This window comes from Manis javanica, chromosome 2 (genome assembly GCF_040802235.1).
Source record: "Manis javanica isolate MJ-LG chromosome 2, MJ_LKY, whole genome shotgun sequence".
NCBI classification, from domain to species: domain Eukaryota; kingdom Metazoa; phylum Chordata; class Mammalia; order Pholidota; family Manidae; genus Manis; species Manis javanica.
Window position 1 is genome coordinate 133,501,918 of NC_133157.1, and position 12,847 is coordinate 133,514,764.

A 12,847-nucleotide genomic window follows, 5' to 3' on the forward strand; every position below is an offset into this window, starting at 1 on the left:
TTGGACACCCTGGTTGCTCCCAGCTTTCGGCCATTGTGAACATTGCTGCTCTGCACATAGTGTGCAAATGTCTCTTTGAGTCCCTCATTCCAATTCTTTTGGGTGTGTACCAGAAGCAGGATTGATGGTTTCATCATGAAGCATGATTTTGCATTCCCACCAGCAGTGCACAAGGGGCCCAATTGCTCTATATCTCACAATACTTGTTATTTTCTAGTTGTTTTTTTTCAACAATATCCATCCTAATGGGTGTGAGGTGTTATCTCACTGTGGTTTTGATTTGCATTTCCCTGAGGATTCGGGATGTTGAGCGTCTTTTCATGTGTCTGTTGGCCATCTGTGTGTCTTCTTTGGAGAAATGTCTATTCAGGTCCTTTGCCTTAAATTTGAATTTCAGATAAACAATGAATAATTTTTTCAGTATATATATGTCCCACACAATATTGGAGGCTTATATATATATATATATATATATATGTTTTTAATGTCTGTTGTTTATCTGCAACCCAATTTTAACTTGGTGTCTTGTGTTTTTATGTGATAAATCTGGCAACCCCAGAAGACAAGACTTTTGATGAATCTAAACAATCTTTAAATATTTCACAGTTTTGCTAAGGTGGGTTCTAAAATGGTTTAGTGTGTTTTTGTGAGTAAACATGGCTGGTAACCCTGCTTTATTGGAAAACTGTAATTTCATTTTGAGATGCTCCAAACTAAATTATCCGAACCCCACACTCTATGTGGTGTTTTGGGGCTCCCTTAATGAAATCACAGCTCAAGCAGGAGATGTCACTGTCTTGTAGTGAATTAGCTTGGGCTGAAAGTATCTGGGAGAGCCTTGCCTTTCCTGGTCTGATTTTCTTGCAGAGCAGAATGAAGAAGAGGCAGGTGCTTTATATTTGAGTTATTTATTGTTCTCTTTCAAAGAACATTACATCGTTATGCTGTTAACAGGCACCTGAATGAATTTCAGTGTGAACTTCCCTGGCCTCTGGAAAGCTAGGCTAAAGAGAGCAGAGGCTCAGAACTGGAAGGGAAAGAGCAAGCCTCCCACCTGGGTCTGGACACCCGAAAGCGAAGGGCATGTTCAGCCGCTCATTAATGTTCCTGTGGGAAGTCACCTTCGAGGGTGGGAACAGCTCTGCTGACTGGCAGCAGATGCCAACAAGAGGCATTAGAGGCAGAGAGCACACTAAAATGCTGCCCTTGGGAGATGGGGAGACCCTGTGCAGCAAGGGAACTTAGCACCCAATGAGCAGGGCACTGGGCCCACCAAGAGGGGGAGCGGGAAAGGGCCGTGGTCCCCTGCAGCACCCTCGGTCAGTGGTGGTGACAGCACCCTAACGTGGTCACTTCATGGGGACTCACCGCCAGGTGGCGGGGGGGGACTGTGAAAGCAGGAGTGTGGGCGGAGGCTGGCTCCTGGGTGTCCGGCCACCCGTCCTGCCCTGAGAGGCCCCTCTGTGGACAGGCACCCTGACTTCACTGGTGGGCCCGCTAAAATCAGGAGCTGCTCCTCTGCACCTTCACTAGTCAACTTTCCATTCCTCCCAATTGTACTTCCAACCTCTAGTCACCTTAACTGCTCTGTGTGAGGAAGAAATTGCTGAGACCAGAGGCAGCAACTATGCAGTAGAGGTCCTGAGCAGCAGGTCTCCACTGTGCTAGGCTGGGGGGTGTCTGGGACCCAAGACACATCTGGGTCTGGCCCTCAGGTACCCCAGGACTGCAGGCTGTGGGCATCCAAGGATCATGTATTCCTGGGAGGACTCCTGCTCCACCTGCCCAAATGCATGGAGAACAGCCAAATGTCCAGCTGCTCAGAGTCCCCTCTGTTCACGCACTCCAGGCCCACGGAGCAGCTCTCCACCAGGAGGGCAGCAGCGTGCTTACCCACCCAAGTCTTGCTGCCCCGCGGCCTCCCCACCTGCTCCCAGGGCACCCAGCAGCCCACAGGCTCGCAAGGGCACCGCCATGGGGACACTCCGGCAGAGCCTGAGGGACGATGCACAAGAGACAAGAAGGAGGGAACTTGGAAAGTTTAAAATTGAATGGAGAGAGGAATTTGATAAAATGCTGTCAGAAATTCAATATAAGACTGAACTAGAATGAAGTGGCTGAAACCAAATGCATTGTCAACCTCTTTTGTCTAAACCCTCAGTAATAAGAACACAAAACACAGGTTTTTTTCTGACACTGGATGTCAAAGTGCCTTTCCTGTTCTTTTCTTTCCAGACAAAGTAAGCATGTCATCAGCCTTCATGACTCCCTTCAAGCACCTAAGTCCTGGGGCTGCAAACAAGGAGGATGACGACAATCTGAGTAAGCAGCTCCCTTCCTTAAGAATGCGGGGGCCCCAGCCGATGTGCAGAGGGGGTCTGCCATGGTCTCAAAAGGCCGGGACCCTTGGGGTGGGGTGGGGGCACTATCTAGGCTTCCTGTAGCAGGAGGCCCTGTTCCAGTCCCCACCAGAAAATCCATCTTCAGCTGGAACCGCATCCCCACCTGGATTCCCTCCACACCTGGAATCCCATTGCCACCTGCTTCCATCCCCACTGGGAATCTTGTCCCCACCTGGTTCCATCCACACCCAGAATCCCATCCCCACCTGAATGGTAGGAAAATATTAGAAGTGACCGTGTGACTGAGAACTCTAAGGATTATAGGAAAAAACAGTTGTTTTGGACCATCCTTCCTCTCTTTCCTTTGTTTTGCTCCTCCAAACCAAAAATGAGAAAGAAAAATGAACGCAGTGTCTTTGAACACAGTTTGTACAATGACTTAACAGGGAAAGAGCTAGAGGAAGGCCTGCCTGTGAAACACTCGGGCACGTGAACCTGGAGAGACACCCCAGCATGTGTGCGGCAGGATCTGAGTCTCCCTGCTCAGACCACTGAGGAGACGCCGGCAGAAACAGGGCTGGTGCGTGTACACATGGGGTAACACATGAGGGAGGGAGAGCCCCGGGCATGCCGGGCATGCAGAATGCTGTCCTCATTTGTAGCATATTGGCAGGCATTTAAATGAAGGGATGAAACATTCCAAACCATGTGAACAGCTCTTGCATTTCAATATTACTTAACAGATGGGTTACCTCCTCCGCCATAAAGAGTCAAGAGTGTGCTTGTTGTCACAGGGTGGGGAGGAAGTGGGATGCTTACAGGTGACTGCTACATTATAAATCTGACCTCGAAGCAACAGCAGGAAGAACTTGCATGGAAATGTTGTCCGTTTTGCCATCACCCTTTTAGAAACAACACTTTGCACAAGAAGCCTTTTCCCAGAAAAAACATTACCAGCAAGACAGGAAACAGAGTTTGTTGCCATGGATAATTCCACAGAAACAAAGTCACAGAGCCACCACATGGCAGGACCAGACCAGCTTTACTGGGACCCAGCTTGACCTTTACATTTTCTGGATGAGGAGAAAAGCACAGACACTAAAACGCTGCCCTCAGCGGGAGGATTGGGGAAGCACCATGCAGATCAGAACTCTGACTCCTGGTCAGGGCTCACAAGCGCCTGAGTGGAACACATGGATTCAAGCAACACTTTGATAAAATGGCCATTTCTGTTCTCTCATGGTCTAAGTTGGAAAATTCCTAGGACATAATCGAGTTATTGATAGTTACTTCAGAAATTTGGAATACATACACATATGCATATATATGCATACATACACATGCATATGCACACACATACAAATGTATACACAAATACATATACAAGTACACACATGTATGCATACGCATGCATATATAGACACATACATATACACATGCATGTGTGCATATGCACATACATTGCACATGCATATACAACCGATATGTGTACGTGTGTACATGCAAGTACATATAACGTGTGTGTACATAGACACCTATACACACATGTGTGCATACATGTACGCCAAAGCACATTTGAAGCATGCACAAGCACACACACACACCCAGCTGCACTGACATGTGCACACAGCTGCTGGATGGCATGTGTGGATGAACACCTCAGGAAGAGCTCTGTGTCCTGCCCCTCCTCATGTCCAGCTGTGGGATGGCCCATCTGTTCTCCATGTGGGAGCTTGGCAGCCTCATGACCTCTGATGACGATTCAGGACAGTTAGGAAAATAAGCCCAGAGTGAGGGCAAGGCCCCCAGTGCCATCTTGTGCTCTTTAATCACTGCCCCATGGACCTGGGCTGTGTGTTTACTGCTGAGAGCCTCAGGGCTCATTCGTAAGATGGAGTAGGAACATGACCAGAGTCATGGAGGGAGGCCAGTGTTAGTGAGATACTGCATGAAGACGTCTTAGGCAGGACCCAGAACTTGGGAGATGCGCCATTGAAGTTGGCTGACATGGTAGCTGAGGCCATTTGCCTGATGCTCCCCATCAGCCAGGAACTGATAGATAAGAAGGTATTTGTTTATAATGTAAAATGCCTTTGAAAAGCTTGGAAAATTTTATTTCTATCAGTGGACCAGTCATCCCATTTGTAACATATGCTGTTAATTTACTTAGAAAACCCTGTTTTCACACATTGATCAAGGCAAACTTCCAAATTAATGCACTGTGTTCATGCTCCCACCAGCTCTGCCAACACGGTCTTACCAGCTTGCCATCCAAACACGAGAGGGAGGCGGACCCCAGAGGGCTGTGTGAGTAGGCGGTGTGGGGGGGGAGTGTGCCTTGTGAGTGTGTGGTATGTCGTGTGTGTGGCGTGTGTTCCCCATGTGTGGTATGTGTGGAGTGTGCTTTCCCTGGGTGTAGCCCATGTACGCTTGTGTGCAGGGATGAAGTGGGGGCTGTGCAGCAAACACAAACTTTCTCTGACTTGCTTCGGCTCTCCTGCTTTCACTTTACAGGTGAAATACATTCTCAGACAAAGCCCATGAGTGGCATGTCTGAGTTGGCTTAACATATGGCAAGGTGCACCCCCCCATGAGTGTCCTTTCACCACTCAGGACCACCCCGCATACTTCCCGTGTCCCCTCCGGCCCTGGCGCCCTGGCACACACCTCCACTGCTCCCTGCAGCTTGAGTTCCAGTGTCATGGGTCAAGCTGGAGTTGTGGGTCAGTGGTGGACCCTCAAGCCTGGAAGAAGGAGGCCAGCCATCAAGGTTGGTTTTGGCTTAGATGCCACATTTTTAAGACTTCTTGCCTACATGGGTAACTCTGAAAGCTCTCTTCTTTGAACACTGAGAAGCAGCAAATCGCTGCCCTTGATCCCATCACCTCCATGCCTACCACAGTCATGGGGGGGTGACTGCCTGGGTCACACATGGAGGGGCTGCAATGCCCACTCCTGGCCAGAGTCATAGGATTGCAAAGTCTATACTCTGTGCCCTGGGATCTGGAGAGGGGTGAGCCACCACGTATGTAGTCCTCACCCAGATGTGTGGCAGGCAGCTTTCACGGAAACACGTGACATGGCCTTGAAAGGCCATCTTCTGCCTGCTGCCTAGCCTGACCCAGGAGCCATCAGTGTCAGGCCCATGCACAGCTGGCGACACCAGAACTGGGCACATTCCAGAACCCGAGTCAGTAGGCCCAGCACATGGATGTGCCACTGTGTACCCCAGTTCACACATCTTCTTACCCCAAAAACACCAGGACCTCCTTCCAGTGAGGTTGCAGACTTCTGGCCTCAGGCCTCGCTCCTGCCAGCCATGCTGTCTGATAGAGGCAGGGCAGACACGATGGCTGGTTCCCTAGCAGCTTCCCACCCACAGTCCCAGCAGTGTCATTATTAGTGACGCAGCATGGAAAAGCTCCCAGTGATATTCCTACCTCGAGAATCTGGCCTGCATAACAGGCAGACAGATGCACTCCAGAAGGGACAGTGGAAGAGGGAGGGGGCAATATAGTACAAGGAAAACAGACAGGTGCCACAATCACACGGAGGGCTAAGTGCCTCAAGATGGCAGCCGAGGACCTCACCCTCCACATGGCCTGTCCACATGTGAAGAAAGGCAGCCAATGCCCAGACGCAGCCTAGTATTGCACTTAACTCTGGGAGAATGTATTTCACCTGGAAAAGAAGTTTAGCCGCAGCTATGCCAATGTGAAATTCTGCTCTTTCTCCCCAAAATGCAATTATTTTATGTGATGGACCTTTAGAAGTAGCACTGCATTGCTGACACTTTTGTCAAAAAGAGAATATACCTGCAGGGCTCAGGAGACGGTCTGCGTGTGAGGAGCACTTCACTCCATGCCTTCCCTATGAGTCTCCCTGGCTCAGACACTCCTTTAGTGCCTCGCAGTCTCCAGACTGTGGCGATTGCTCTGGGCCTGCTTCTTGTCCATCAGAGTTATCCGCCCACTTCCCCTCTAACTTCCGCAATGGAAGGACACACAGCTATCTGAAATACGATGCCCCCCCACAAAGACCATGCAGCGCCGCAGTTCACAAGGTTCATGTCAGATGCTCAAGGGTGAGAGGACATGCATGTGTCCTGCTGTAGTAACACACCAGCGAGGGCACCTGGGATGCTCGCACGTGGGAGGGGGTAGGCTTTGTGGAGGGAATCCGAGTCGGAAATTTCCCAAGGAGGAGAGCAAATGGTGTGAGACCCAGGATGGGGGGTAGGAGCTGCCCCAGCCCAAGGTCTGTCGACCACATGCCCCCCATCTCTGCCTCTGCATCCCTCTACAAGGCAGACGTCCCCCCCCCTCGAGCTGGTACACACTCACGGGGGACAGGGAAGCCCTTGCATGACCCTCAATGTTCAGCTGGCTTTTGGCAGATGACTCCCCTGCCTCCCCCTCATAGTAAAGGAATTCCTTGTAGAGTTACCCCAGCTCTGACACACGGCACATCTCTGAATCATGACTGGCAAGAAAAGCAATTATTTGGGAGAGTGAATTCCAGAGCAGAGTTAAAGGATGCACTAATTCTCACATCCTAGTGTGAACCAACCATTTGAACTGTTCCAAGTGTACAACAAATACAAATCCAGTCGCTTTTATCACATAATAAACATTGTATAACCAAGTCCTGTACCCCAGAACCCCATGAGAACCCCAGCAGTGGGCCACCTGCACTGAGGCAATGGCAACTGTCACCTCTTTGGTGCTGTGATCAGTCATCACCAAACAACAAAAAACACAGTCTGGAAGCCTGTGACACCGGACAGCTGTTAAGCATTCTCGTGCATTATCACAAAAGCCCAAGAAGTGAGCCTGTCACCCATATGTGCATGAGAAAGCACAGGTCTGTTGGGCTAACCTGGTGGGTAAAGCTGCATCCAATTCCCTTCTGTGTTGGCTGAATAGACACCAAATCAGCGCCGGGTCCCCAAATGTACAGGGTTAAAGGTTAAGGGGGGAATTGCCACAGGGCGTCCTGGACAGGAGCACATTCAGAGACCAGGCCCTGCTCCTCTTGGAGAAGACAATGCCTCATCTCCCACCTCAGGGGTGACCCAAGGCTCCAGGCCCATGGGGCCAGAGTGCAGAGCCCTGGGCTGGGGAAGGAGCCCGTGTGCCCAGACCTGGGAAGCAGGCAGCCAGGCCACGTCCATGTTAGGGACAAGAGCTCTCTTGGCCTCCTGACTCTTCATCTCTGGGTTATTCTGTCTGTGAAACTCATTAACAAGTTGAGAAGAAAATGAGACTCATTTTGTGGGTCAGGGAGGGTACTGCAATGTATCTGACCTCTTCATGTGGTAGAAAGAAACATGGATTCATGGAATTGGCACTGGCATCCCACAGGAGGTGCACAGGGAACAGCTGCACAAATTCTGCAGGGACCTCACTTCTGGGCTCAGCCTTCCTAGCCTGGGTCCAGCAGGCAGAGTGTCCCTGCAAGGCTGCCTCCCTCTGCCCCGGCCACGTGGGCATCACAGGGTCTGCCTGCCTCTCTCACTGGACCGAATGACCCACAAGGCAAAGCTGTTGTCCCCTTGCCTCAGGAACTGAAGCCCACTGACACCAGTGGGTCCTGGTGAGTCTCTGAGAGCCGGTTTGCCTCACCAGCCAAAGGCTCAAAGGGGCGCGTTTTGTGTGAACTGCTGAGGCCCGCTTCCATGGCACAGCAGGAGGCGCCCAAACCCCTCAGAGGGTCCTGGGCCTTGGCCAGGCACACTGTGTGGGGAGGGCTGCTCCCCCGAGGGCCTGATTTCCTGGGAAATCCCTCATGAAGAGCTTAGCAGCTTCTCTCCTTCTTTCCTGGTACTGTCAAAAAATGTACTGGAGGTTCCTGGGGGTCCGGGTTCTAGCGGGGCCTACTCAATCTTTAGCTGAATCTCAGAAGAATCTCAGATCTGGTGCTGTTCAAACACTTTTCTTCTATCTTAAGGGTATGAGGCTCAGACAGGTTGAGGGACTTGCCCAAGGTCACACCTAGAGGGCGGAAGGGACTTTGCTGTCTCGTCTGCTTGACTGTGGATCCTGTGGAGGGACCTGTCCCAACCAGTCTCCTGCAACTTCGGACTCAGCCAGCCTGTTGAACAGGGTATCTGGGCCTTGTTGAAGGGAGCCAAACCCCACATCTGCTCCTTCACAAAAGCCAGCAGGTGACAGTGCCCCAGAGAGTCTAGCTAGCACACCCAGGCTATAGGTCCCAGCAGCCTGGGTTTTCTATCAACTATTATTAATTATTGATTGTTATGGAAGGTGTTTTCATGCCACAGGCTGATAATTGTGGCCTTTGCCACAGGAAACTTTAATAATGATAGTTACAAGGTCATAGATACTTCATGCCATGGAGCAGAGTATGGGACCAGTTCAGCACAGGTGGAGGGAAGTGCCCATCTCAGGGCTGTCACTTCAAGGGAAGCCTTTGTACCTCAGGAGGCAGCAGAGGTCATCTGATATGCCAACCCCTCTAATCACACTGACCATCTCAGTGGATCCTGCTTGTGAGAAATATAAGAAATTAGAGTGCTAGTGGAGCTTTTTGGTGGGGTGCTTGACATTCCATCTTTCCATTCAACTGGGGAAACTGCATGGCCAATCCAGTCTACTCTCCCCTGGACAGAGATGCCCAGCTGGCAGAGGTCCTTCTGCATGACACCCAAGGTGCTTTATGCCTAACAGAAGGGGCTGGGGTTCTGGGCTTGCTGTCTGGATGGTAATCACTTCCACAGAAACAGGCTGTAGTGAACATCATCCCCCTCTGACCTAGAAATGCTCTGGCTCCCTCCACTGAACAGATTACCTCTAAAACCTAGTATCTTATAGGGGGAAACCACTGGAGAAAATACTAATAGAAACACCTCATGACTTAGGAAACTAAGCTCATGGGCAGTTGAGGTCTTAGCAAACAGGCTCACTCCTTCACAGGGATGCACACGGTGCAGGACCTGACGGAGCATCCCCAGTGTGTGGGCGCCTCTCAGAGACACCTGCTCTTCAAAGACAGCTTCTGTACCTGCTCAACTGGGCTCTTCTCGTTACGCTCCAACTGCAGGGCCAGAACACCAGCCACTGAGTCAGAGGGTCTCAGAGCTGCTCAGCTTCCAAGGCAGGAGAGAGGGGCCTCCTACTCACAGCAGAGATTTCACAGAGAAAGCACATGGCCATTAGGACCCGCTTCTAGGACACAGTTCAAAAACAATTCTCAACATCTCTTGATAACTGGGGTCTGGCTGGAGAAATCCTTGTCCCCACTCGCTAAGTGAGAATAAACTCATTCACAACTTATGGCTTCTATGGGAAAAATCCAAGGACACAGAAGGACATCCGTGTGTGGCCTTCCCTGTGTGGGGCCTGCCCTGCATAGTCACTCTGAGCTGTCCAAGCTGAAGGCAGGTGATGCTCAGCATCCTCATGGCCCTGCAGAGCCCAGGAAAGGGCATCCCCTGGAGGGTCCAAGACTCTCTTACCATGAACTCCTACATGAACAGCAGCAAGATACAGTCTCATCCCCACCAGTGAGCCGGCCACGGGGCCCAGGGCTGTGCCTTTCGTGAGTCTCAGGTCACTCTCCTGGGACACAGCTGTGATGCCAGGAAAGGACTTGAGCAGTAAGAGGCTTGGGGAGGCCTCGGTGCCCGCCCGCCATTGCCAGTTCCAGGGTACTTCCCAGGAAACCTGTGGTTTTGAGATCAGAAGTATATGTTCCAGCAGAGGTGAAAGGGACTCATCCTGTGGCCCTGTGGCAACACATAGCTGAGATTCTCTAAATGGAACGGCTTTATTGGCAAAGGATGGTTGAAGGTGGCCAGTCCAGGGAAGTTGGGTTATATTCTATACATCCACCACCTACAGCCAGCAATGATGGCTTCACTAAATTTACTTCATATCACTTCTTGCAAAGAAATAAAATATCACAGACACAGATGAAGCCACCCTCTGAGCCAGCACTGCGTCTTCCTCCTGTCTCCCTGGGAAGCTGGGACCTAAGCTTCCCCACTTCCGTGTGATGGCACAGTCTGCCTCCTCATTTGTAGTAAGGATGTCCCAGCCCATGTGTTATTTTGCAAGTTGCTCTTATCTAACATTATATGTCTGAGACCATCTCGTTGAATGTATGGACCTAGTTCATTAAATGGTGCCACGCAGCAGTCCTCGCAAGATCCACATGCATTTATGTTCCACACCAGAGGAAAGGCACCCCGAACCTCAGCATTGCTAACAGACCCCACGCTAACAGAAAGGAAGAGTATTGTGTTCATTCAGTTTTGGGGGCCACTTTGGGGGACGGGGGAGCATGCTGTGCATGGAACCAGTGGCAGACCTCAGCCCTGCGTGTCAGAGCCCACATGCAACAGCCATGAGTGGGCCCACGCTCCTTGCCCATGTCCATGCCCACTTACTTCTCACACCTGCTCCTCCAGGCCTCCAACCCCATTCTTAGGGGCACATGCTCACCCTGGTCAGCTAGAGGCAGGCACTGCTTTACAGGTGCCCCTGCAGGCCCTTCCCATGCATCTCCCAGGCCTGGCTTACGTGCTGGTGCCTGGGCCCATGGTGCAGAGCTCAAGGCACAGGGCAGTCCCAGGCAGCCCATCTGCCATTGTGGCTGCCAGTGCCCTGGGTCACGGCTGTCTGTTCTCATCTCCAGGTTCCAGCAGCACAGATGTGAAGGAAAACCGCAACGTGAGCAACCTGGAGGCCAGGCCCCTGTCCCCGGGCAACAGGGCCCGAGGTGGCACACCTGCTGTGAAGAGGAAACGGCCCCTGGAGGAGGGCAATGGGGGCCATGTCTGCAAGCTGCAGCTGGTCTGGAGGAGGCTGTCGTGGTCCGTGACACCCAAGAATGCACTGGTCCAGCTGCACGAGTTGCGGCCAGGCCTGCAGTACCGCATGGTGTCCCAGACTGGCCCTGTGCACGCCCCTGTCTTTGCCGTGGCTGTGGAGGTGAACGGGCTCACATTTGAGGGCACAGGGCCCACCAAGAAGAAAGCCAAGATGCGGGCGGCTGAGCTGGCCCTGAGGTCCTTCGTGCAGTTCCCCAATGCCTGCCAGGCCCACCTGGCCATGGGCAGCTGTGCCAGCCCATCCACAGACTTCACCTCCGACCAGGCTGACTTCCCCGACACGCTGTTCAAGGAGTTTGAGCCAGCGGCACCCAGCGGAGGCTTCCCAGGCCGCCGCCCTGCCGACCCCGAGCTGCTTTCCTCAGCCTGCCGGCGTGGGCGTCTGCTTTGCCACACGCTGGACCTGGTGGGTCAGGCGCGGCCAGACAGGCCCAGGTCAGCCCCTGTAGCCCCAGGCGACAGGAACCCCGTGGTGGTGCTGAACCAGCTGCGCTCCGGCCTGCGGTACGTTTGCCTTGCAGAGCCAGCTGAGAAGCGGCGGGCCAGAAGCTTCATTATGGCCGTGTGTGTGGATGGCAGGACGTTTGAGGGCTCAGGACGCAGCAAGAAGCTGGCCAAGGGCCAGGCTGCGCAGGCCGCTCTGCAGGCCCTCTTCGGCATCCGGCTGCCTGGCCACACCCCCAGCAGGAATAGAAGTCACCTCTTGTCCCAGGTGAGACTCCCCAGGTAGCTGCTGGCAGGTGGCATTCCTCAGGATGCTAGACTGACTAAGCACAATGATGGGGCAGCAGGCAGGCCCCTCTACTCCCATCACTGTAAGTAGGGAGCAGCCCCCTTGCACCCCTCCCAGAAAAACCAGGCTCTGCCCGACACCCAGGCAAGGCCCCTGCCCAGATCACCAGGGGCTTTTAGGATTTCAGAGAGAACCGTGTGAATGTAAAGAAAGCATCAACACTCTGACTTAGCAAGCTGCAGGGGTCTGATCCTGAAGAGAGGGGCACAGGTGGGCAGCTCCCTGCACCAGGCCTGATGGTGACTCGGTCACTGAGTATCCTGCAAACCAAACAGGTTATGCGTGCCAGCTAACGGCTTGGGTAGTGTCTAGCTAGGGAGGCTGCGGAGAGCCTGTGAACATGCCTCCTTCCATGTCAGTGATTTCAGCTGGAGGCAGGTGACTATGTGGGGCCCAGGTGCCGCCGTGCTGGGCTGCATGGAGGTGGAGGGCCAGGGAGAGCATTTGTCTGGAAGCATAGGATCAAAAATGGGAGCAGGAGAAGGAGCCTGGCTTAAGGATGACCCCTCGGGTCTTTTCATGCATGACAATGGGCTGGTTTCTCATAGCCGTCGACCTTCACTCATTTAGGAAACATTTCTATAGTTCTCCTGTGTGTCAGCAATCCTTCTACCATTTGAAAAAGCCTCATCCTTCCAGTCTTGAAACTGCTTATTTATGCAAGAAGTTACCTCTTCTCTTGCCATTCTGAGAATGACTTGAAGGCTCCCTAACATGTTAGATACAGGACAGTATGTTTATATACTTCTGGCATCAGTTGAGGAGAGGTGGATGGTGTGGTTGATGAACTCTCAGGGCTCCAGGGCTTGTTGGTGTTTGCCAGGATCACCACAGACTCCACACTGCACCTAGAACAGA

At 52.3% G+C, this 12,847-nt stretch overlaps 1 protein-coding gene across 1 annotated transcript in view; it reads left to right on the top strand.

Annotated features, from left to right (window-relative positions):
* Positions 1-12,847, top strand: part of ADARB2 (adenosine deaminase RNA specific B2 (inactive)) — a 351,327-nt gene that overhangs the window by 228,517 nt on the left and 109,963 nt on the right. The window contains exons 2-3 of the mRNA XM_017674821.3: positions 2,236-2,322; positions 11,001-11,908. Coding sequence (XP_017530310.2) covers positions 2,236-2,322; positions 11,001-11,908 — 995 coding nt within the window. The remainder of the gene's footprint in view (positions 1-2,235; positions 2,323-11,000; positions 11,909-12,847) is intronic.